This window comes from Varroa destructor, unplaced genomic scaffold (genome assembly GCF_002443255.2).
Source record: "Varroa destructor unplaced genomic scaffold, Vdes_3.0 BEIS01000001.1, whole genome shotgun sequence".
Lineage (NCBI taxonomy): Eukaryota > Metazoa > Arthropoda > Arachnida > Mesostigmata > Varroidae > Varroa > Varroa destructor.
Genome location: NW_019211454.1, coordinates 49,254,346 through 49,281,833, shown reverse-complemented (window position 1 = coordinate 49,281,833; position 27,488 = coordinate 49,254,346). Strand labels below are relative to the sequence as shown.

The following is a 27,488-nucleotide window of genomic DNA, read 5'->3' as shown; positions in this document are numbered from 1 at the left end:
ACGGGTAGGACTTTTTTTTGAGATTTTTTGGCCTTTTAAATTGTTATCTTTATCATCGTCGTCGTCGTCGTCATAGTTGTCATCAAAATGATGGTTCAACCGGGAGTAGGAGCATCGGCTGCAATGGGCATTTATCGTGCTACAGTCTTGAACATTCAGACTACCCGAAACGAGACAACAGTTTGGACGCCTCTCGACTATATATTAAACGGAGAAATAGCTCGTAGAGGAAACGTATTATGAATTAAATATTACAAGCAAGCAATATCCAAATGTATAAGAGGGACAGAGCGGGCAAATCGAGCCGGTAGCAACAGGCAGATAAGCAAGCTACCAAAAAACCTTTTAGAACAATAGCATTGAGAGGGTAATCGCATTAGGAAGTTCACGCGCCACAAAGATCTACTCCACAAATTTGCTTCCCTACATGTAAAGTAAGTTATACTATAATAAGCATGCTGCAATAGCGAGCGCGAAGTGTCAGAATAATAAGCCACTGAGCTCGGCTTTATTTTAGAATAGCTGTTTAGCTGCTTACGTAAAAAACTTTCTTATATCGCCCGAACTACAAGTTAATAAAAACGAAACATACATTTCATACTTTTCAGCTCCCATTAGCTAGCTTGTCTAGTTTCAGTGAGAGGCCCGGTAATAGTAAACTAAGCGCTTCGAACATTATACCTGCAACGTTAGACACTGTAGCACGACACGAAGTGTGTCTACGCTTGAATTCGAACGCAATAACCCCACAAGCCTGGAGGCTGTTAGTGCTGTCGCTGTTATCTGTATAGCCATTACGATTTTTATTTAGTAACTTGCTTTTTTTTTTCCGTACTACGTCATATAGTCTACCAAATCAGATTGGCCGGACGTTGTTTCGTCAAGTAAAAACACTGCACACACCCTCATCGCTGTATAGTGCTACGACCATGGAGCGACGACCATGACAGTTCTTCTGTTGTCTATTGCCGTGTTTTTAAAAAGTTGCCGCCCGCCACTGCAGCTGGGGTAAACTGGCTGCAGACGCCCCCGTAGTTGTCTTCCAGCCGCTGTTGCTATGGAGATCATCGGCCACTCTCTCGGTCTTGCACTTTGTTCCTCTGTTGCTTTGCTTTGTACTTCGTGCATCCGTTGTTTACCGTAGTCGTAGCATTCGTATGGAGAGATGTATTAAAGAACAACCTGTAAGGCCATGCAGTAATTATGTGGTAAAAACAGAAAAAAAACTATATCCTTATCAAACTCAAGTTATATTTATCTTCTGAATCATTTTAATATATCCGATAAGATGATAATATATCTCGAGATCAGCCGCAATCGAAATACTTGGAAGGTTGGCTAAAATGAGAGCAAACGCAGACAAAAGGCTTGGGGCCTGCCACTTTTAATATCTATTGGTACCGCAGAACCATTCTGAGATACAGTTTAAACGTATTATTAAGTCTATCAAAAAAGTTACTAATCCGTTCCATTACATATTGTCGCTTAGATATAAAAGAAAATCGGTTTTCTCAATTCTATATAAACTTCACACGCACAGCTTCAGTCAATCGGCAACGATCTTAGTGAAGATACGCCTCACTGTATAGAGTTCGTTCAGTAGCACCAATATTGTAAATAACGGCGATATCAGCGCGTACGGTGTTCGATGGCTGTTACTAAGACAGCTGCCCCTACAACGGCCGTAGTAGCGACGTTGATCCTTGCGGTCGATCTAGAGTTGACGTTAGGGCCCGCCAGTGCAGAATTCTGCGATTTTCCGCACATAACATAACATAAGGCTACAGTTGATGCTGTTACTCAGTGCTGTGGAAGCTGCGTAGAGAACGCCAGAGGAAAACGTGCGACTCACGAATGCTAGCGGATGCACGACCGTACACGCCATTATTAGCTATTACAAACATTTACATTACAAAAAGCTCTTATTATTCGAGCACACGTATACGTATAAAGCAGCAATAGCAACAACAACGACAGATGAGATCAGATGAACAGACAAACTCTGGCCGTGATTGTTAGTACCATGAGAACCGCAATGGCGTCTGCGACAATGGGGTCAAGTGCAGGTAATTAAAAAGTCGGAAGATATAACTTGTGCGCGTACCAGTTTCAATGGATGCCTGACTCGTTTAAACGCAATGAAGCTAATGGTACAATCTTGGGCGAAGGTTGTTGTTGTCGCTTTTATCACCGTCATCAGACGCAGGATCTTAAATAGTAGATTTGGTAATAAATAAGGTTGCGGCGGTGAGGATGGAAACGCAAATACTATCACTAGCAGTTCCATTAAAGCTCACAAACAAACCGAGAAATTCGATGTCGCAAACTCTGCCGCTGAGAAGTCGAAGTAAGTTCACCGCCGATACGTTGCTTCACGGTTACGCGAGCTCTAACTCATTTATAGCTTTTTGGTTTTGGCGGCTAAATAACATTAGTGAGTAATAGAAATTAAACGATTGGGGCTAAAAGACGATTTGATGTATCAGCTTTATAATATACCAAACGAATCCACAACATAATAACAAAGTTACAGCTATAAGAGAAACATCAGTAGTAGGAAAAAAAAAAAGTCAGACTGTTACTATTAGCGATATTTGATAACAGGCATTGAACCGTGTGATTGAATAGCGTTTTGCTTTCCGCAGCAGTTCAGTATTCGTCTATAAAACAGGAAGCTTTATTTAGTCGTCTGTTTAGTCAAGGGTGTGATCTTACGGTACAATTTCGGCGTGTCCATACAATGCCATTACGTAAACTATCGACGATAAATCAACAGTAGGTGATATGACGAGTTCAAGTCGGTGTATAACGGCACTGTATAATGCAGCGCCAATACACCCACACGGGCGTGAATCCCTGACGATACGAAATACAGGCACTTCTACATACATGCCTATTTTTTCGCGTTGTTAAAACCGGCTGCTAACAAGCAGCGCTACTCAATGTTGAATTGGTATATCACTACATGTACGACTACTATATTGTATAAAAGTGTGGTCGATAGAACAAGATGCGACAAGCAAAAATCAAAAATACGGAGATAACAACAACAGCAGCAGAGCCGTCAAACGTGTACGAACGAACGCCGTCTTTCATTGTTTTATTACACGAATTAGATATAATTTTTGCTACTCATTGCGTTTCGCCTGTGCTTTTTTAAAATTTTGTTGCCTTTCCCTGTTTTTCGTCAAAGAATCTTTACTGCGTTGTTTACTTAATTATCATCATCATCATCATCATCATCTTGAGTAATCCCATCATCTGTTTTTTGCGTTAGTTCTTTGCTTGCGAAGTTTAGGTTGCTGGTGACGGGTGATGCCCACACTTGTCCCCTATTTCCTTCAAGATACCCTCAACAGCTCACCATGAGCTTAACTGAACATTACTACTTTAGTCGCTGTGGCCGCGTCAATGCCTAGCGCTTTTCATATGAGGTAAGCCAGCTTGAGCATGCATAGGAACGCACAAAACTCCTGGAAAAATCAAGTCCGCCGTGGGGTTTATGTGTGCGTCAAAGCAGCGGCCATCAAGATCCGTAACACCACGACGATCGGCAGAAACGCGACGGCGGCACCATACAGCCATCACCTGCTGCTCTGGGCAAGGTGCCTATGAGATCTCCTGACGCAGTCGGGGCTAGATACATTTTGGCAAAAACGTGGTGCAGGTGAACACTAAGCGCTGAGCATCATCGGAGTAATTCGTGTGTCCGGAACGAACAAGGATTGACTGGGGTGCTAAATGGAGCTATGGGAACTAGTGGAACTTCCTGCAAACACATTTACAGGAGCAATGGCTACCATATAGCAGCAGCCGACATCGAGGGCTAAGGTATAGCCTGAATATATTTCTTAAGTTTCGAATACGAAAGCGGGCGAAAATGCGAGAAGAATCGCCTATTTTGCCTCTGAGAAGAGGTAATTAGAAGGCTGCCATATGCAAGTTAACATTCATATTACACATCTTTGTGAATATATGATATTTGTGACATGTGATAAGGCTCATAATAATAATAATAACGATAATAATAATGTGTAACGAAATAATTCTTCGGTAAAAAATTATATTAGCCAAAAGCATGCTGGAACCAGTGTATAAAGTTATATATATATATATATATATATATATAGGTAACTTAAAAACAGTGGGATGAAATTATCGTTTCAGCACGTATATAAAGTTGTTTCGGTTGAAGTCGGTGGAAAAAACATCAACGATGTCTTTTGGTTCGTTTGAGCGCCGTGATCTGGCAACTGGCAGCGGCACGTGAGTCGCCTCTTAGGCCTAGTCGTCTGAAGAGTAGACTTGCGGTGCAGGACATTTTCTTCCGGAAATGTCGATTTTTCCTGAACCCGACACAGTTCGTTAACAGCGCGGAATAAAGGTGACATGTGCTTTTTGAGAATTTAATTATCTGCAGGGCTGTACTAAAGCGAGTGTTTTGATAACTATTCATTTGGGATACACTCAAAACAACAAGAGAAAGGCTAACGGCTTGTAAGCTGAACTGAAACACTTCAACTGAGGCACAACTGCGACTGGTTAAATCTGCAACATAGATGACCCTCTGCTCAGAGTCCTTTGTGCGCTTCTCACAACGCAAAGCCAGCTGGTTACTTGAGAGAACAAAAAAATTCAAAAAAAAAACGCCAAAATGTGTCGAAGGAAAGTTAATCTGGAACGTATTTGATTTTCGAAAACGTTATGGCTTTTTTAGTTTCGTAAGGTTTTCAAATTCATCCCTTTACACCCTGTGTGGGCAAAATAGAACTCTTTTCAAATGCTTATTTCTCTGGCTTCGTTCTTCTATGGACGTAGTAATCGAGCGATTGATATACAGAGAGTAACAGGGCAAAGAAATAACATTTTACGTCATTATATATGACAGTAGAAACGCAAAAAAGAACCTATACGGACGGCTAATTTACTTAACGCCGACAAAAATGCCGTGAGCACATTTCATTTGGCCAGAGTGTTTTTTCTTTAACTATAGCTTTATTACGCTTCATTGTATTAGCTGCGAAGTATAAGGATACAAACGCAATACGACCGCACTATCCATCTCAAACCATTCGAAAACCAGTCGCTGCTAATACTGGGTAGGCACGCGACTGAATAAATTCCATAGTGACATTTCCTGCGTTCAGTTTAAACTGTCATTTGTCAATGTGGCTGGTAAATAATAATAGGGTAGCAAATCTGGCCCCTGATAAAGGCACACGGATGGATGGATCAGCAGATTACTCGAATTACCCTCAGCCACAAATTAGCGCAATATACCACTGTTTACATTATATTGTACACTATTTTCGTACTACAGCCCATCGTCTATCCCCGGCTTGCATTATGTATCGGTGTATATATCTGCCGTAGACGACGTCCGCAGACCGCTATCGACGCTGTTTTCCCAACGGAGATCAGTGCTGGGTCCGGATCAGCTTGGTAGCGGTTTTCTCACTGCTTTAGGCGTGCCGTATACAAATAGATTTTGCCGTCCTTCACGCCAGAATATACTACTTTATAGGCTATTATGATTCGATAGTTTGTTGTTATTATTATTGTTTTTCACTGTGACTCGAGTCGGCTGTTTACTCTATGTAATTTATTCCGCTGCAGGCCTGCTCAATCACGCCCTTTCAAAAGGGTTGGCAAAATTTCTGCGCTCGCTTCCATTTGAAGATCTCGCAATGGACATCGCAGGTCAGCCTGTCAACGCTAAACTACACAAAATGGATGAATAGTCAGACCGATGGTTTGATTGGAAGACTAAAAGCTTTAGGCGGTGGTCAACCTCCACCGAAGTATCACTGCGAATGTAAAACATCTGATTGCGTCTTCGGCTGTTAGAGTCGTCATTGTCGCCACCAAGTGCGCCGCTACTGCGACAGCAAAAAACAGCGCGTACAAACGTCGCTATCGCTTAGATTTTTATCATGTCACGTTGCTGATTACGAGATATTTTGCTGGGTTGCAGTATAGCGCTATCAGCAACAACAACAACGCCATGATCATGATCATAGTGGTCGTCTGCATCCTCAGTAATGTAAACTGTGAGCTCTACGGGCAGGCTAGACCGTACACAGATCCATGTAAGATACATCGATGTGTGTATTTCGGTATATATGGGAAGGCAAGACAAGTGCAATGCGACATCGTCATGACAGGTCTCATAGTCGCGAAAGACAAGAGGATGTTGGAATGGAAAAGATACCATTAATGCGCGTCAGTGGCGACGCGAAGCGTCGAGCAGGCGCGTGCGCGCCAATGAACAAATGAGCAAGCAACGAGTCGATGGTCAGCTGCATAATGACGTTGATCGATAGCTTTTCTACTTGTTTTTCTCTTTTTTTTTTTTTTTTTCATGGTTTCCGCTTAACGAATACCCGATGCCCCTCCCTTGGCGATACTAGGTTGTTTTGCATCGAAAATTTATGCCCAACCATCTCACGGCAGCGGGCCCGCCATTTCCCTGTCAACTTTTCAAGCGAAGGAAAAGAACTATTTAAAAAAGAATTATTATTGAAACAACAATCACAAGTCAGAAATCTAGATTTCGTGGTATGAGACAGAAGCAAACTAGCTATCCTTGTAACTTTCAATCTTGCCTTGCGTGTATACATGTTGAGATGTCAAATTCGGCAACGTTGTTAGGCACTTTATCAGAGGGCTGGCTACCAGCACCGAGATGAAGTATGTCTACGCTCGAATTGAATCCAGTCTACCCCGTATCCCTGAAATTAGTAGGCAAACGCGCTACCCGCTAAGCTACCACGAAGACAGGTATTTTCGCCAAGACTAACCCAAACTACTACGTCGACTAATATGAATTATTTAGAGAATACTGGCTGAAGCAGGACAGGAAACAAAAAAAAAAATAATCGTAGCTGTCCTAGACATATTGGTGAAATATAATTTTTAAGGTCTAACGACCTAAGCAAATCTGGACGTTAGAGATACATTTCGATACAAAAAAAAATCAAATTCTTTTTATCGAAGCAAAGCTTGGCAATGAAACCATGATGATGTCTCCTCCAGAATTTACATAATATCGAAAGTAACGTCGTAATGTTACATATTATCTCATTAGCGGTGTTGTTCATTGCTTGATAGTATGTCCACACGCGTACGGACATGATTCGGGTAAAAGCAGTAAATTGATCGATTTTATCGTGACATATTTAACGGTCATATATTATATTAACTTTATAAATATATAGTATAAAGCGTAATCACTTAAATCATTGTTCCAAAAAGTTTGCAACTATCATTAACTGCTATAACAACGATGAAGCGGAACAGGGAGTATCATCGAATACTTTTGTTGGCTAAAAGCGCCATTAAAGCTATTTGAAGAGTTCTAGTAAGCTAGCGACTTTGGCCTACGCAGCACCGTTTGACGCTAAAATAACTCAATTAGACCGACAGACATGCAACTGCAACGAGTGACGTGTAAGCAGCGGACTTATTCGGTTGATACACGAAGCTGGGTATCCCCATCTCGGTTGAGGCTTGGGCCGAATCTCAACTCGAAAGTTGAGCGAATGCTTTGAACGGTCGGACGAAACCATTTTCGTCTAGCCATGGTGGAAGGGGTAACCATCGGCGGTTACCATCACGAGATTCGTCTTCGAGTGAAAAAGAATGGGGTGACGATGGCCACGAATAAAGCCAGTGGTAAGTTCTAACTGACTCGAACGTCGTTGTTAAATGAAAATTAGGAAAGGCTTACTATACTGCACGACGTAGTGCCACATCAACGAATCACTTTAGAATAATACTGCTAGTACTACTAAGATTGTGGATTTGAACAGGTTCAGATTGATAAATAGAAGATGGTTACTGTTAAACTGATCATCAGCGATGCCGCCGTCAACGTTGTAATCTAATCCTTACGTAAAGTTTACGGAAGATCCGCTTCCGATAGAGCGGTACGGTTGACCGGCGTAGCAACAGTTTCGCAGGTTTAGCGCCCAGCGTCTCTGCCGCTAGACAAACCATTGAGCCACCGTTCCTGCTATAGCATTAGCCTATGTGAAGATCTACGGATCGTTGTCGCATTGGTTCATAGAGAGAACAGGCGGGCAGCTGTTCTTGAAGCCGACGCGAATGACTCATTGAAAAAGCAGACGATTTCTGTTTGTTTGTTACGCGACGGCTTCGGCGGCAACGTGACTGGCTAAATAGAGCAACGTACCTTATTTTACCGTTCCGGTTCCTAAAACCGCCAGACGACAAATGCGCATAAGGCTCACTGTATTTCCTGGCATTGTTCTTGGCTCGATGGCTATCGGTGTATCGTTCAAAAGACAGTTTTCGTGTGTTAAATACTTCTGATACACTATAATAATCCAATAATGATAAATATGTGATTGAGATCCTATTTAGTGTGTGGTGAAATTCTGTCAGGCTTTCACGGTCTGTTTTTGTCTAAGCCGTTTATTTAAACAGGAATGAATATGGCAAACACGCTCGTCCAGACGTCGTGAGCGGCGAGAGAAGGGGAGAGAGCGACGCGGCGACTGTTACGCCAATACCCGCTTTTAGGTTTGTTTACTTTAGTATACACTCTCGGTGAATTATTTCATAAAAAAACAACGAGCGAGCACATTACATTCTGTAAATAGTTTTCGATTCTGTGGTTAGCGAATCCGCTCGATACGCAGCTCGTGTCACCGACACGTCATGGTCAATCACGTTCGAACGATGATGTACAATGCTGTTTAATTCCTTTCTCGTAACACGTTACGTAGATGAGACTCTGCGATGCACGCTATGATAAAGTTGCCTCTGTTGCAGCTGTCGGAAGAAGCCAACTATGATGTATCCGACTAAATGGTCTGTGCTTCGAGGGACTATTTATTATAGCTGATGTAGCTCGAATCGAGTGAAGAAGAGCTGCAGCTGGTTTTGCTAATCGTCAGTCCCACCGCGGCCATGCGACAGCCGTAAAGCATCAACAGTTAATATTTATTGTTATTTAGCTGTTGAGCTTGCTGGCTGGCCGTGGTCGCGATCGTATCGGACGCTGGATATTCGGAATTGGTCATTTTGGTGGCGAACGAAACGGCTACGAATTGAATCTGAGCGCCCCGCCATTACAAAGGCCACAACCACTGACACTTTCCTATCTATTCATTACATCATAGACGCGCACCATTCCAACAGCAATACGGATCCCAGCGTCATCCACGAATACCGTCACCACGATCGTCACGGGCGTCATCAATAACGTCAGCGACAATAACAACTATAATGCAACTACAGCAAGATTAGAAAGCTGCTTAACAACATAAATCGAACTTCCGGTGACCGTGGTCCGTGGCGATGTCGTTCGGCGGCCACCGACGCAGTCGTCGTCGTCGTCGTCGCCGCAGTTGCCGTTCACTGCCGCCCTACTAGCAGACGGAAATTCTATAATATTTTCCGAATCCCTGATCATCCGCATCATCATCATCATCGCACAGGCCACTGCCACGATCACTGTTGCCTGTAACCTGGCTGCCCTGGACAGACGATTGACATCAAGGAACGAAGGAATAAGTGCGGAGGCATAAAAAGGCCATGGAAAACGATGTTGGCGTACATGGACATAAAAATCCGCTTATCCGACCCACCAACCTATAGCTCTGGTTAACCGTAGCGGACAGCTGGCGTCGTACACGCTGCGGTCACTGCTGCTTCTTCTCCTGCTTGTGTTATTAGCTTGTAAGTGCCGGCTTGTGGATGTGACGTTTGGCTACGATCGTGTCAGATCGATCAGCGGAAGGAAGAGCATTGAGACTGATGCTTAGCTAGCTGGCTGGCTGGTTGGCTGGCTAGCTAGCTAGCTAGCTAGCTAGCTGATCGACGGTTGACATTATCTTGGGATGGAACGGAGCACGGGGATTATGGCACCCGCTAGAACCATCGGTTGCCACCTGCATCTCGTCGTTTTGGCGCTAAATTTCGATACGTGAACGTTACAATGTTAATGTTCACACCAGCGGTCGTACTGAAGCCAGTGTCATTTTATGTGAGTCTATCTACTTCTATTGACCGACTATTGCAATAAACAGCATCGACTTGTATCGGTATTATAGACATCATCAGAACTCCACCAATGATCGAATTTGTCGTCAGAATAGCTACACATTAGCTAGACACTTCAGTAAGGTCGAGATTGCACATTTCTATTTTAGATTCGATGTCCCAGCAGCGACAATGAAAACGGTGACGACAATATCGGGGGCGTCGTTATTTACATACGCCACCACATAATCGATAGTAACAAGCAGATCTGTATGCATACACACCCCGAAGAAAGGAATAGACGAAAACGATATACATGGGCTTAAAAAACAGCATACATACGCCGAAAAATGCATACATTCTTCTTAAATGACATCTTACTTGCCATTGCTCTGTAACAGATTTTCAACACCAACAGCTTCGTCCATCAGCAATTGCGTAGCCTAGCCGGTGCCATGAAGCCAACGCCGCCCTCACCGTTAACGTTTTAACCATTTACGAGGACGTAGTAACAACGGCAGTGAGAGCCAGCATCGTCGCAGCGATTGCCTCCCTCTCACTTGGATCACACCCCTCTCTTGGGCAACAATGTCAGTTCCACGTTTTGATGCCAACATCCTGCCCAAGTTGGCTGAAATCCCGACATCGATACAGATACAGCTGCTCCAGCCAGCGCTACAGCTGTTGGCGCCGCGGCTTCCAGCAACCAAACCGGGAAGATACGAACGCTCGAGCCGTCATAGCAGCCCATATCGTACCAGCAAGAACACAGCAACCGCCGCCACCTCGCTGCCATTACAAGCGACCAATACCCCAATTGGTAACGGCTGGGCCGCTGGAAACACGGGCCGTATTGAGATGCTCCGGAAAGAAAAATACTGAAATGCTACTGATTCCGCTTTCTTTTAAAGTAATTAGCTTTTTCAGGAAACAAAGAACCACTGAAAAATAATAAAAACGACAACTAGTGGCAACCGTAACCAAATGGAACACTGACCTCCTCCCGTTCACAGAAGAAAAATGTTAAGTTGAAACAAACATCGATAATATTACAGGCAGCAACGTCTATAGGAACCGTGTTCTATATATGTGTATAAATATATATTAACCATTAACCATGACTACAGCTTTTGTCGAGAACCTAAATCACAAATCATTTTCAAAACAGTCTTTTTTGACAAAACAAATCCACCGGGATTAAACTGGTCACAGGCCAAGGGCAACAGAAATGCAAGGGCTCAGACCTGCCAAAAAGTTCAAAAGCGCAAAGAGCCGCCAAAAAGTTTCTAAAGAACTAACCGTTGGATCTAATCTAAAAGATCAATTAGACATTTTTTCTATGAAGCGACCGTTAATTTTTATGCTAAAGGCCTAGGTGTATCAAAAATGGCTTTTGAGCCATTTTGATAGATTTTTAAGCCTTTTAAATTTAAACATTGTTGAAGATGTTCTGGGTAGTCCCATGAGAACCCCTCCGGATTTCCCATAAGCTTAGAGAGAACCAGTGACAACGCAGGCTGTTGATTTGGAACAAAGCGGTTTTTCATCCTGATGGAGTTCGTGGGTCGTGAAAAGGTGAGGGGATAATAGCTAATCTTCGCTCGAATTTTGAAAACGACACACTGCTTTTAACCACGAGGAGTTTTTTTCTTTGTTCTAAAAAGAACTTGGGCTCTTCTGGTACGAAAATCAACGGATGAACGCATGCTTGGGTTCTAGCTACAATTCTAGCTAAAGTTCATCCGAATTCGAATGCCCCACTCTGTATGCATAAAGTGTATACCTATGACTTTCACCTTTGTTACTTTGCAGTGGCGTGTGCGCGGAACTGTCAGTATTAATCACTGCAAGAAAAAATGTCCAGGGAATTTACTCGACTTGTGCCGGGGAGACATGCATCACATAAAGGGGAAACAGTTCGCATGGCTTACTTAGCCGCATTGTTATCTTCGTAGGATGCAAAATGCGGCGGGGTGTGAGGGTACTGCGATAAACGGCAAGGACTCAGCTACTTTCGCATTCTCTGCTGTGTTTCAAGGTTTATTCAAGAATAATTCCGACCTGAAAGAAGCCATCGAGGGCGCCTGTTCATTAAAGCCAGCTGAACGAAATGTCCGCCTAACACAATTTCCAGTAACGACGGGCTTCGGTTTTTCATTAACACGCCAGTTGATCAAATGAAACCATATAAATGGTACTGGCAGCAGCGATCTAACAGCAATACCTGTATAACTTTTGGTGATCTTCACCCTAACAACTTTCGCTTACGGCATGGCAATGCGACATGTCTATGGTTTCGGAATCAGGACTATAGCATCAACCGAACACTGACCATTGAGAATTAGTAGTAACAGGGATGCGGAATGCTCTGTCAATAGACATCCGATAGGCAGATACTTACTCTGCAAATACTCGCCAACGTTTGAAAATAAGGATCAACTTAGCTGCTGAACGAGACTTTTCCCTGGTTTGTTGCTCCATGAAATAAAGGATGCCTACAACGTTAATTTCATCGCCACCAGCGTAGTGCTCCACCAAATTAAGCTTAACTTCTTTATAACTGATAGTAGTTGAAACAGCTGTTGTTGCCCTCTTCGCGAAGTCAATCAATATCTAGGTCCGCTCGAAGCACGGGAAGCTCGCTAGTTGTAGACAAAACGTTCTTTCTAATTTCGCAGCGACAACTAATCACTTCTTAGCAAACGCTTTGTTTTAAAACAAGTACTCCACCTGTTCTGACAGTAGAAAAATCATACGTTTTCTTTTTTTTGGCGTCGTACATTTAGTATGAATGTGTGTGTTTACAGGCACGAGAGAATCTATCGACGAACCCTAAGGAGATAGTATATAGCCAGCTTTTTTTTTTTATCTCGATAACTTTGCTAAAACGAAGAAAACGTTATTCGAATATGTACGCATCATATTCTATGTTACCATTGTCGACCATTATTTCTATTTTACATTTAATAACGCAAATAGCTAATGCCCCCGCTAGTTCTGCTGCTGATGCAGAGGGCTATTAACATTAGCGTATGACTTTGGCACAGTAGTATCATCATTGCTAAAATTACTAACAACTTTTACTATTCACCACAATCCACATATACATACATACATACATGATGCAGCCAGCCGGCTATGCGCATTGCACGACGCGGAAATAGGGGCGTTCGCTTAATGCACGTAATGTACGCGCGTGTTCTTTCGCGCCACAGTTGCGGTTCGCGTTGTTGTCAATGATGATACTGATTATGATGCTGATGATTATCGTGACGCTCGTGAGTGCAGTTCACAAGAAGGGACGTCACAAAGCTCAGATAGAAAAGGTCGTTTATTGCTAACGAAAAATGTTCGACAGTAGACAGACGAAAGCCGACCTGCTACCCGGCGGCCATCGGCGGCTTTCATTGATGAAGATGATGACGCCGAGGCTGTAGTAGAAGCGTTCGTGAGCCGCTAGATTTCGTATGTGATGAATACGCCTGAATTTGTGATACTGCCACTCACCGTGTGAGCAATAGTAATAACAGCGGTAAGCGGGTTATTTCACGAATCAATCGATTTGTACATCATCATTGTAGTCATCATTATAACAACAAAAAAAAAACTAGTAATTTTCGCATAATCGTATTTGTACCGGGCGATGGCTTCCATTTTTTCATTTAAGAGTAGTAGCTGGACAGCAGGAGCTAACCATAAAGTCGCATAGTACTAGAAGCGGCTCAAAAAACATCCTGTCATGCTAACAGAAACCGTTACAGCTAATTATATAATTTCATCCCCATACGTAGCTAAAAAACGTTCCGGCGTTGGCTTAGCCGACGACAACAAATTCTGCCAGTATCTAAACAGCAACATCAATAGGGATTTCGAATAATGTAGGGAACTGCAGCAAACGCATTTATTGATGCTATTACCACCGACATGTTTTGTCAGGCCTCCCTGTCGTACCCCACCATGATGCATTCGGATAATCCTGTGCGCTACCGAATAAGCTACGAATTAATGGTCCTCCTTAGATTGTCTTTTCCCTTTCGACCATTTTTTTTTATAGGATACACATAGCCTCGCCATATGAAGGAAGCGAAGTGGCTGACTTGCATCGAAGATCGACTCAACACGTGTACAAATTCACTATCTTGGCAGTGAATCTGTCACAAGAGCTTAGCAGCATCGATCGAATGGCAACTGCCACAGAGGTAATTTTGTTTGCTAGTTGCATGGGCCTTTTACTATTACATTCTGTGTTTCTCGTACGCGCGTGTATGGCTGTCGTATAATTAGTGTAGCCGGCGTAACGAAAAATAGACGAGTTTGTTGCATGCGACGTCAGAACGATCTTTTACTTATGTTTGTATGCGTATAAACTAGTGGTCTCACGACGTTGTTGCTGGGGCGTTCGTTTCAAGACCGCGAGCTCTTCCGCTGAAAACCGTCAGGCCTACTGCGGAGCAAGCGGCCACTATAGATCAGCAGAGATTCTGCTGTAGCCGGACGCCTGCACACCAAATCGAGGAAGGCGTATTTTGCATTCGTCCGCCGTCACACAGCCCAGCACGCTCTCACGGAAATGCGGCTGGTCCAAGCGGTTGCCTTCCGACGCACCTATGGAGGATCGCACGCTGCCTGGACATAGCAATTAACACATTACATAAGCATCACCATATCAACACGGTTGTAGACATAGTTTACTGGTACGTACCTATCGGGCGCGTATGTATGCATGCGATGGTATAAAAATTTAAAGCCACTTTTCCATGTAAAAAGTATTCGCCTTAATATTGACGTAGCCATGCTATTGGAACGCTGAACCCTTCTAGGGCGCAACAACGACGGCGGCAATGACACCGAAAGAAAAAAACCAAATAAAAAAAGGAACTAATGATTCCTAATTCAAAAAACGTGGACATCATCTGCGTATAGCATTCAACGTGTCAGATCACTATGGTTAGCTAAATAATGCTATTTCAATCAATCTTCTGTGTCCAGTAATGATGTATTCGGCAGTTGCTGTTTTCTGGTTAGCTAAGGTTTGAGGAGAACTGAATGATCAATCTGGGTGCGATTAAGCGTTTCATCGATAGTAGCTGAAAGGCTACTGGAGGCTATACATGTGCAGTGAAAACCGTTTGAAAGTAAGATAAAGACATATACATCTATATCAATCCGCTTCACCCGTAAAAAACGACCTACAATTATATGATTGATTAGACAGATAATAAGAAATCTTTCTGTTTATTAAACGTTTTTCGATAAAGCCATAGCCCATTTTAGATTGTTGAGACAAAGACCAAGCTAACCATTGGCTATAACAGTTCTGGCATCGATGAAGATTACATCAAAATGAAGATCCATTTTGCAAAGCAACATGCCGGTATTAGTACGACAAACTGTAACGTAAACGATGAACGAAAGTAATAACTATCTCGAGTGTTACAATTAAGCAGCAGAAATGATCCCTTGAAAAAGTACAAAGAAAAGTGTCACGAGACATCGTATCGAAATTAAGTTAATAGAAATAGAGCACCGAATGCATAAAACCATTGTTTAACTACACGGTTGTCCAACCAGTTCCGCCAATTGAGCACGTGAGATATGAATTAAATAGCGACCTTTACGTCACCGTTTACAAGTTCAAAGAGGACGAGTAGCCACGAATTAATTCGAAACGAAGAGCAGACGCCACAGAATTTTTCGAACTAGTTCTAGAGCGTCGTGGCTCGTTGTCGCTTATCGTCGATTTGACATTGCCGAAACGGGTAGTGTATAATTAACTTTGAGCACGCAATACGATATCGTAATAAAAATTGCAGCATTTAAAAATCTAACTGAAATTGGGATTTATTTAACGCTGTGTGACGCTGGCCAACAGAACAAAGAGGCTATTACGCTGTGCTTACTATTATTGCTATCGATGTTTTTATTATTATTATTATTATCACAGTTATTCCGTTACGATTGGTGGGTAATGAGGGGCTAAAAAAGAAAATTATATAGATAATGCTTTGGGTGATTTTTGTTTTGCCTTTTGACTTTTTTTGTCTTTCGAGGCGTAATTCTGTTGCTGTATAACCCATAGCCGTCGGACTGGTAGTGCTTCGACAGTGATTCTACAAATTGAGCGTTTATGTTCTCGGAGCGATGCCAATAGTTTGGCCAGCGTCCACAAGCGACACAGCCGCACGTAGGAGTCGCTTGACAGCGGGTTCGACAAATAGTGAATAATGCTAACAAAAAGATCAAGATTGATATTTAAGCGCACTCTGCTACACCTCGACCGTTCGACTACCCGCATCATCGATCCTTAGTCAGTCAATTATTCGATTGATGTGTTAAGTAGCTAACCTTAGCGACGCCACAGGGGCAAGGATATTGTAAAAATCAACGAATCGATCAATGACTTAAACAAACAGTTTTGCCTATCTCGTTACGGCCGTTTGTCACTTGTCAGTGAGCGCAAAGGCACTTCCACCAACAACGAATTCGAAAAAAAAAAGTTTTATGAAATTTCAATAGATTCGTATGCGCCTTGTGTCTAAGCACTGTTTGTTTACGCAGGTGATATTACTATAGACAAAAAAAAAAAAAAAAAGATAATCTGAATTAAAGGTTAAGTCTTGCACTCGTCCACTTTTCAAAGGAAAAGCGTGGATTTATATCAAACAAAAAAAACCTTTCTTTGATCAACGGAAGGAACGCTATTGTTTAACGGTAATTTTAGCGAAGTTCGACTCTGACCTGTTCACCAAAATTCGCGCTTGTTTTTCTGTGGTAATCGCACGAATACTCAGGGACAACCCACAAGAGTCTCGCAGCCCGTGAACCCAGTCGTCGGATTTCCTCCACGTTTCTATTCACTAACGAGGCTATTCATTAAAATTATTTTGTCTACTAGTTTTCCTTTTCGTTACTACTTTTTGCCGTTTATATCTTTATTTGCGGTAATCTTGCATCAAATGCGAGCCGTCGCACACCGGGCTACCTGCTGCCGATGGTACCAGTGCAGAAAATAAACAGAGACCCGACATCTTTATCAAGAGATACAGAAAAGCGCATGTGAGCACGAAGCTCATAAAGAACACTTATTAACAATCAGACATTTTGTCATACCTTAACAACGTGAATATCTCAATGGCTCAAGGGTCTTTAGCATACTGTCGTACATATTACAAAAAATACAGCAGATTAAAGGAAAAAAACATTCGTGTCGCTAATTGAAGGGGTCAGCTCAACGTATCTTTACGTGCGTGCATTATTTAAATGCAGCGGATGCGGTTGTACTTACTCAGTTACATCAAACGAACACAAAAACGCTATTAACAATACAAAAATGCTATTTTCAACAGTATCAACTATTCATGGCATTAAAAATTGCCCAGCGGCTCCACACGTAAACATCTTATCGGTTTAGATAACTGTACGCATTTATATGGCCAAGGAGCGATTCTCTAGTAACTTTTTACCGACCGAAGAATGTTCTGATTGTGGGAATGCATTAATTACGTGCCACTTCGAACGTGAGAGGTTAGCTATGGTCATGCTACTGATAAAAAGCATAAACGCAACTTAATGTTTACGGTTTGATTGTAAAAAGTCTGTCGCACGATAATTCAACTGTGTTAGCGGATATCGAGGATCTACCCCATGATGCGCTGACAATCCCTGAGTACAGGCTCAATACATAGAAACTCTGACGTATAGCTACAGACAAGCGGGCACAATAATGATTAGATGGGGGCGGCGGTTGTTTTTTGGCCTGTTCCCACATAAATACCACAGCCCCTCGTTGACACTGTCAATGTAGTGCTGTATGTAGGCAATGTGCAGTACGGGCACCCATAGCATCGGCTGGCAGTCTATGCAGACTATGTCAATACGATATGGAATAGAATATAGAAGCCGTAGGATAGCTAGAGCTCTCTATTATATCAGGTGACCGAACCGACTTATGACTTCCATGTTTGTCCTTAATAGATCAAAGCAGAAACAACAGATCCACCGGCCGTAACCACGTCAGCACCAGGGCAATCAGTATAAGCAGTCAATGTGCACAGAACTTATGCAACGATTCATATGCTCAAGGGCAAGGTTTCTTTTCGTCTAACATTCGCTATGCCGTTGCTCGTTGGCTTGTAGGGTGGCATTTACGGCCTGAATAGGACAGAGCAACCGTCAAGCAAAATCTGCAGCGCACGTAAGGAGGGGCGACTTCACACTTCGGTGAACATGAACAATGATTCAACAGCATGAGTCACATCAGATCTCAGTGTATAAATGATATGCATGTCCATATACGTCGTGGATTTTACTTTGATGACTGCAGTTCTTTTATGTGATTTGTACTCTTGCCTGGCGTTTCGCTTATAGTTAGTGTCTTGCTAGTTGGGGGACCTGTATTTGCTTGCCATGAATCACAACGGTGCTGTTATAAAAGAGTGGCGAAGAAGTATACCCATGGCAACTCTAGGGATGTGAAAATATATCTATGATGCACGTTTCTATTAAAACCAATTTAGGTTTCCTTTTAATACGAATGCTGTGTTTTGTTTTTGCCACAGTTATAAGGTCAACACTTTACTGATAGTGTACTTCCGCCGTAAGCCTGCCTTTGATCCCCACTGCATGTTATAATATGAATGTTTAAGCGTTGTTTATTGCGGGAACTGGCAATTCGTTTTCTATGAGTTTCACTCTCTTCCATTCTCATCAGAATAGTATCAGAAACCGATGGTAGAGTTTGGACTTGGCGGCCAAACACGCCGACGATAAGCGAACAACGCCAGCGTTGTACAGGACGCAGAACAGTGAACAAAAACAAGGTTACAATTGAAAATATACTTTAGGTATAATGAAGAAAGTAAGCAGGTTGTTACGACGGAGTTCTCTCATAACCTGGATGACAGCCTTCTTCTCGGCTACTGATTCAATTCGGCCTTCATTTCGATGGACTCATTTGTGCGCTCCGGCTGCTACAACTACTACGACCACTTCACGTTAATGGTCATACCAACTTCGCGTCCAATACTACCGTAGCCTGCAAGTCTATGGACACACTGTCCGATCTATGAAAATGCGGGAATTCCGTGGGAGTAGATGATATTTCTGGGAGACTAGCTCGTTTTTCATTTTCATCGCTCTATTATGAACAGAACTGGCAAGCGTGCTATATTCGTCGGATTTTCTTGACGGCAGTCATTTTTATAGCAAATAGCAGAAAATGACTGACGATTCTGAGTGGTTACTCACAGCTAGTCCCAGAGCCAGTACAACGAGAAATCTAGCTTGTAACTGCATATGTAGATGTTAGATTCCATAGTAGATCAACCCACATGGTAGCATCGTATCATATCCTGATATGGGGCGATGTGCAGTAGATATTTTCGTTCGACCATAGCAACCGATCAGACTTATGTGGACTCGACAAATACATGCTTGCGACGATCAGTCATTCTCAGGCTGTAGTTTAAATAGATATATTAGTTCTCATCTTAGAACTGCGCTAGATTAGAATAGTAGTTGGTCAGGCAGCAGCCGGGAGCCTTGCCACGCACCTGTTTTTCTATGAAATACTCTATGTTACTTTAGGTAGAGGTAGCATTGAATAGCGCCCAGCTATTCTTTAGTAGTTATAATATAATAGCGTTTTCGCAATAAAATGTAAAAGCAATTTTTATGTAACACACCTTAAGTGTACTTGCGGAGGCGACACCATTTGCAGACAAATAAACGCTTGTGCGGTTGATAATATGTTAGCGCGGACGGTGGTGTTGGTCATTGCCTTAATGTTTTTAAATGATGTCCTGACGTTACAACGTAAATAATAAAAACAAGGTTGCTAATTTTTATTTACAACTGACGGGGTACGCATGGGATCCACGTGCTATGCCAATGTTCTTTTCATACTTGCTAATTAAATTGATTAAATTGAAAAGTAAAAGTTATCAGTGCAACAAAGAAAGAAAGAAACCTCGTCTCGTTCCTAGGTCTTGTTTCCTCGAGAGTAGACTGAGTGTTTTGGTTTTAGCTCAAGGGGAAAATGGGCCAAATCGATCATCGCTGGATCGAGACTCAACTGTCGCAGTCTCCCGATTAAGGTTGGTCGCCACCACTGCTACACAATGGAGTACCCATCTGACTTGCGGTTACAGCAGCTAAACCCCGCATTTTATTATTTATCACGCCATCGTAATCAGTCTGATAAAGCGTCTTTTAATAATAATAATGATTTCCACAATGAACCGTTGTGCTGCTAATTCAAATTGAGCTTTACCCTGAAATCGAAATAATAAGGTAACGTTGTACAGTTTCGACTTACGTACGCGCTAAAAGTTATAAATAGAACCAATCGAGGTCAACCGTTGGAACGTGGAGCCTTATAGAATTTTCACGTATCTATTCCGCTTCGTTCGTAGAGATACAATCGGCAAAAAATCAAAACATTGGACAGCGAGGTCTCTCATCCGTAATATCCGCAATGGCGAAACGCAGTTTACATCAAACAAAATAATATGTTCAATCAGTAGATAGGAACAAGAAAATAGGATACTATACAATTTTGTATAAATACAGAGGGATAAAAACGTTTCCAGGAAGTTTATGTATCCTATCAGATTTGAGGAACGAGCTGATATGACATGAAACGGATGACCGTTTGTCATTTTGACAGAATGCCAATGGTAAACAACCAGTGGCATGCCAAAGTTTGTAGCGGCCCATGAGTTCGAGCCTGCACATACTATAGATCGAACTGTTGGTTTAACTTACCTTGGGCATCGGCGGTGCTCGGATGCACTGTTCCATCTTGACAGATTCGTACGTCCTTGAGGTTCTCGACGAGGAATACTCCTGGAAGCGCGGCGGACGAACCGTTCTGGTTAGCCGAGCCCTTAGGTCGCTTGGTACGGACACCGCCTTCACTTGCGTACGCTGTCGTACCGCGATGTTCAATCCACAGTCGCTGCAGTGTTTTGCATGCCTGAAACGCCAACGCCCAAGCGTGCTCTTCACTCATTGGCGCGCCGAAGGCGTCGAGGATTTCGAATAGAGAAACAAATCCCTCCGCTATGACGGCCGGTGTCTGCTGTTCGGCAGGCATACCCATGGCGATGTCAGTGATCGTAACGTTTCTCTAGCGCTCAGCTAAACGCTAGCACAGACAGGATTAACAAGACACTCTTATGCCCACTTCAATATGGTTAGCACAATAAGTTAATGCGATGCTGAATTCTACCTTGTGAAGTATCCAAAAGCACAACTTTAGGTAATGTAGATCAGGCAGCTAGCCTATCAAAGCGTCGGCGTATGTCGTACTGTATGATAGCTGCGATTGCTCTTTCGGGTAAAGCTCAGTCGAGAGTGGAGTTTTTGCGCACGACGGCAACAGTGACGGCGGCCGCGATGGCGCACAATCAGTGATCAAGGTGCCAGGCGAAATAAATTATATATACAATAGCCACCGCACAAACACATACACGCACACACACCCATACACACATACACATGCACGCACGCACGCACGCACACACACACACACAAGAAGAAAATATAGTCCCCCTGGGGCATATGTCTTAAGTTAGAAGTTGTTTAACAACTGCCAATGGTAATGATGTGTATGTGAAGTCGTTCTCAGTTAGGTAGCAGGTAACATCGAGTACGATTTTATATATTCAATTAGCATTGCAACCCAGCAACAGGCCAAAGGTCAGATTTAAGAAGTAACATTAAACGACCTTAACATTCATTGGGTATCAGGGCGTAAAAATGTTCTCTTTTAGTGTCAGTATTTCCACATGAAACATTCGGTTGACCATTTAAAATAAAATACATAGTGTCCTTATCAAACATTTGGCGTGGTGCAAAATGCCCCAGCGCACAGATGAAACAGCCCTGAGTTTTTTTTGATGCCATGTGTTTCGCTGTAATAAAACTTAACAGGAACGACTGTGAGATTTCGAAGTTGACTCGTTGGTCCCCAAAGATGTAGATGGTAGCTGTTAGTTAAATTCATTAGTGTACTGCCTTGTGTTAACGAAAGCCTTATGCTTGTGACGTTTTGGTAACGACAAGTACGCACCGGATGGTTTATTTATATATACCGTGTGGTAAATAATCAATTTATAGGCGATAGAGATGTAATTCATACTTTTTTTTAATTAGAGGACAATACTTGTAGCCGATGTATCGACTAATAGTATTAATGCAACTTCAACCGTTGTTTTCGGCCCTTGCCGGCGTCACAAATTATGCTATACTTCTTCAGTGTAATTTTCCTATCCCGAAGCTCTTAAGTTGCGCTCTTCATGACTGGTCATGTTCTAACCATTTGGGAGTTGAGAAGTGACTAAACCAGTCAGTTACGGCGAAGGCCATTTGCGCCTGCGTCCGAAACAGTGCGATAGCGCTTACACTATAAATCTATGTAAAATAAAGCACAATACTTATATATAACATTTGGGATTCTACAGGACCCAACTCCGATACCTGATATTACATTTAAAGTTACTATACTTATTAATAATGCCAGCAAAGTGAGCATAGAACAAAAGTCTGTCATGCGTTTGTCTTATATAGACTAACATGACAATTAAATGCTTACTATAGGCTGGCTCAGCTAGATTTCGAAGGACAGTGAATTTGAGCACCACTCATATTAGTTTTAGATTCCATCGAGTCACACTGTAAAATTGTGTTGTTGTGCTTAACTGTTTATTTAAAGATCTGGGAGGTGGTAGCATCTCTACCGAATAGACATTCTGCTAATTCAGCACGAGAGTAAGATCTGAAGGTAGATTTTGTTATTGTTTAAATTACTGAAAGCTTTGAGTTACAGCAATAGCGGCAGAGGTGGCAGTTCAGCGTAAGTAGTGAGAAAAGATCTCCGAGATGGTGCAGTCGGAGAGCTTTTAATGGCGATGCCGGTTGTTTTGCCCCTATGATGTCCTTTCGCCGTCTCTACCATATTTCACGAGTGCAAACTGAGTGACCACTTCGTCTTCGGCGAAACGAACAGCCTACTGTTGACCCTACTTGTGGGAGTAAAATTGAAAGGATATATCGAGCTAGCTGCTTGTCGGGTCATCCGACGGACTCAGAACGGGTCAGGAAAAGAGCAGATCTGTTTTCTCTCCACTAGAAGAGATTTCGACTTGAAACTTGCCTTTTAAGGCCACACGAAGGATTGAAATACTCCGAGATTCATGAGCGTGGCACGAGACGGCGTGAAAGGCTGGCCTGGCCAACGATCCTACGAGCCTTTATATGTGTGCTGTATTATAGTCAACCAAACTAGTTCTTTGAATGCTTCTTTTGGCGTGCTTTCTTCGTTCATGTAGAACCTTCTTGTCCTTGTTACGTTGTCACACAGAAAAGCAAATGCAGCGCATTGCACCAGAAAAAGCAGGCAAGCCAGCTAGCCAATACCGCGTAGGGTGGGCCATGACAGTACAGGATGTTGATGTTGAAGAACGTCTGCCTCAAACTGCGTCCGGAATAGCTGTTCCGTTCGTAGCGGCACTGGTGTGTCAGGGTAGCTGTCACACGTTTTTGTACGCCCTCTTCCGGCACAAACAGCCAGTGATGCTAGCTTCTCTCCTGCAACTGCTCTCTGGCACCATGGAACCTCGAAAATCTTTTTTTCTAACAGACGACTCGAGGTGATCCCACCGCTCCCCTAATACGATGATACCAGGGTGACGCTCTCTTTCGAGCCGCAAGTCGAACGACGCCATTGAGATCTGCCGGCACCCTGCAGATGATTCAATTGCAAGCAGAAACCCTCCCATGTTAACTCTGTAAATTCATACATATTGCAATATGGGAACACTCTAAGTGATAGCAGTTTTTCGGATGCGGCGAACTATCGTAAGGCTATTAATTAAAAAACGTTGGTAAAGAACGGCTACGTTGGCTAATTTTAGGGAAAAACGTTTAACTAAAGGAGATAACAATTCGAAGTAGGATGGACACGAGCAAAATTAGTTGATTGTATCACTTTGGACCAACTTTCCCTGTCGATATGTTACCTCGTCATTTCTTTGTTTTAATGACTAGCTAAAATAACAGTTTTTGTCTATTGCCAAATTAACAGAGTGATGCTAAGGGTTATGTGTCAAAGTTATAATCAATAAAACTGCCTTATTATTTGTATTATTCGTTTTGCTGGTTTCATCATACCAACGTTAGGATCTCTCAGGTGTGTCGTATTCCAGTACTCGTATCCTTTTTTTTCTCTTCAAATACTAAGCAAATGCAACACTTTAAATATATAATAAAAGACAAATAGAAAATGTTTCCTTTAAATAAAAATGTCAAAAATGGCATCGCAAGATCTCAGCAAGATTTTTTTAAACCGAACGAACATCTACGAGCTCCCGTATGCTTGCTGGGTCCTAATTCTTGCTCAGAGTTGAGTTCTAGATCTATCGGTCTGATTGCGCTGTTAATCTGATGTGTTCAGTATAGTATACGCCAACTTGCCAGGGGCTTCTCTATTGATAAATGTCGCCGACGAGTTATGCTTTACTTATATCCTACTTTTCACTTGTTCAATACCTTAAATGCCGCTGTGGCACTTATTTTCTGCTGGAGGTGAAAGTCGCCAAAATATATGATTAGAGTCAGCCATGAAAACGATTTTCCGCTAGCCTATATATTGAATGTTATCATTAGTTTATAACGGGACCTTTGCAACTTTGGACCTTGACAACCTATTCTGGTCAGGTGATAGCGTCCCAGCATAGCCGCAATTTACGAATACAATAACTAAATAGACAAAAAGGGCAAACTGGGAACTTATCACGTAATCACTGATACTCATGATTACATTTACCATCGAGCAATAAGAATACTTATGTGAGGTATGGTTCTATTGCTTGGAACAGGATTCAAACCCGTATCAATGCATTCACAACGCAATGTTTTTAGTTCAGAAAATGAAGATGAAAATGTCGGATGAGAACAGTGTGTATACGAACCGAAGCTAGCTTTGTAGGGATGCATGTCTGACAACGGCACAAAGGACACAGCGGTCCTGTCAATGCTATTGCCTGTAACGCCGCCGCCGTGGCCGCCAGAGGCCAAATTGGCTTAACGTGATTAACAGGAGTGAGAAGACATTTACGGTATCTCGCTTGAGCTGCCCAGTTCGGCAGTTCGACTGACTGTCGGGCTGCCATCGTCTCTCGTCTGTCGCCTCGTTCTGTATTCACATAGCTAACACGCTGCTGGTGGCCCAGTCGTCTTCTCCTTGCCTACTCTCCACTCATTTTCACGCCATGCGTTCTGGCGTTCGTTCAGCTCCTTTAACCCCCGTTTACTGCCGTAAGGGTCGATCAGGGAAACAAGGGCTAATCTGGCAAGAGCTTCATTATGGCGTCATATAAGATAGACCGCGACGATTTCCAAAGTGTCCATGAACATCTTGGAACTCCTTAATGCCCGTTAAGTGTCTTTTGGGCTAGTTCCATTCGACAGAGGAACATTTGTGGGACGGCTGGAAACATCGGGTCCACTAGATGTGTTTAGCTTGGCGGTGCATGGGCACTGGGGCAGCTGCTAGCTATGTCATTTGCCTTTAGCAGAATGGTGTAGCTAACTGAATAGATTAGATGTATTCATCATAACAACAACGCCTCGTTTAAGCTTCGTGGGGCCACTGAAAAATGCGGGTGTGTGTGCGTCTCTGTGCTGGAGTAAACGATGATGTTAAATATAATAGCACGTAGCTACGACGAGGTACTGCATGTAAATTGAACGTAGTCATTGATAATGCTAGTGCTAAGTCGTAGGAGATGCGTTCAAGCACATGACGAATGAATTGCCTCGCTTTAGTAGTAAAACAGACCGGAATGAAACTTACAAGACAACAAACAATGCATAAGTTAAGTGAAAGTTGAAAGATGATTAGTTCCCATTTTATTTATCAATCATCGAATTAATTCCATGGAAAACGCATAGCAGATTTATGCAAGAACCCAACTGCTGGTAGGGGAACTGCTAGACGAACTTGTAGGAGGACAACAGCAGAATTATACAATATAGAGTTATTATGTTTTTTCATTTCGGAGAGCTACAGAAGTGAAGTTTCGAGTTCCATCATCGAACCCTCATTCCGAACATCAAAAAACAATCTGCTTGAATAAAGTCGATTCGTGTCGCTATGGAAAGGTCCCAGCTTAGTCGTTTAATCATTCTTTCGCTATGGCATGGCAAAAATTCGTTTGCTGTTCTTCCATCATCGACCATAAAGGATGGAGGATTTTTTTTCTCATCGAGGACAATCATACACTACCTTGATTCGCTGTTGATTTTGGTAAACAGTAAACAAACGCTTATGACATCAAATATATTTAATGATACACCGGAATCTGGATGATCTTGAGACAGGGATAAAATACCGCAGCTGAATATTGTCAAAATACAAAATGCTGGTGTGATAAACTGCGGGCAATAGCTTCTCACGTTTGTTGGTCAAATAAAAAAGCCAGAGAGGAATTGCCAGATTGGTTGACCAGTTGGGATTTTGAAACACTGAATTTCTTCGTATTTTTCTATTTCCTTTAGAATAAAACGATACACGAAACGTATTAATTTCCGTAACTTCTGAATGTCAACGAAATGGGCCTGGATATTTCGCAATATTTCCTATTTTCCTTGCAGTGTTTGCTTCTTTTCGCCTTGACGGCACGATAGCTAGAGTAACACCGACCGAATTACTGTTTGAGACCTGACGCGGACCGGGAAGGCTATTAGGTATAAAAGCTATTAACTCTGTAAAGCTATATTAGTCAGTATTTTTCATTGCAAGTAATTAATATGATTATATAACATTAATGTTTATGCAGAAACTTATCTACCGTATATAAGTTCCCGCATTAGTACAGTACCGTACCATGAAGATATCATAGGTTACTTATGAATAAACTTACCTTCTACGATGTACGTCTAATGAACCTTCTTCTAGCAGGATCGATTGCCATCAGTTCGTTGACGTTTGTTATTAACTTATCACTTCCGTATGGAAAGCAACGTCGTTGCCTGTAAACTTCGTTCGTTTTCATTTTTCCAAATAGGCTAAATAATACATTAAACAAGCTAAAGGATTAAGTGATGGGGGTCGGATAATGAAACTACCCCGACATTGTTCCTTCATCCCTTTCAGATATATTATCTCCCTCCTCAATGCTTGATGTCAACATCTGTTCTATCCTGTAGCTATCAATGTTCAAGCTAAAATCTTCAAGTGAGAGACCTTCTAGTAAGTGGGGAATATCTAGAAGCAGGAAAAGAGGTTACGGAAGATTATTTGACAGACCGTTAAATTTGGCTAGTTTCCCGCGTGATTGCTACATTGTTTACTTTTCAATAGTTGTCTTTGTTATCTTTTAGGTTCTCGCCATTTTTTCTCTATTCGGTACAAGTAATTTACATATATTAATGCAACACATATGTTCAAAAAAAAAAAAAAAAAAAAAAAAACAAAC

General features: G+C 42.3%; 1 protein-coding gene and 1 long non-coding RNA gene across 4 annotated transcripts in view; both read right to left on the bottom strand.

Moving 5' to 3' along the window:
- The window catches only part of spir (spire type actin nucleation factor), a 251,696-nt gene that overhangs the window by 222,601 nt on the left and 1,607 nt on the right, over positions 1 to 27,488 (bottom strand). The window contains exon 2 of one of the 3 annotated variants that reach the window (XM_022788430.2): positions 20,773 to 21,154. In XM_022788430.2, the coding sequence (XP_022644165.1) occupies positions 20,773 to 21,109 (337 nt within the window). In that variant the 5' untranslated portion in view covers positions 21,110 to 21,154. Of the gene's footprint in view, positions 1 to 20,772; positions 21,538 to 27,488 lie in introns of those variants that run through there. The other 2 variants (XM_022788432.2, XM_022788431.2) reach the window with 2 other exon arrangements.
- On the bottom strand, positions 481 to 11,990 carry LOC147758755 (uncharacterized). The gene is made up of 2 exons (XR_015318673.1): positions 1,539 to 11,990; positions 481 to 1,182 (listed from the first exon to the last, which is right to left on the bottom strand). It is a non-coding gene; the product is annotated as an uncharacterized LOC147758755 (long non-coding RNA).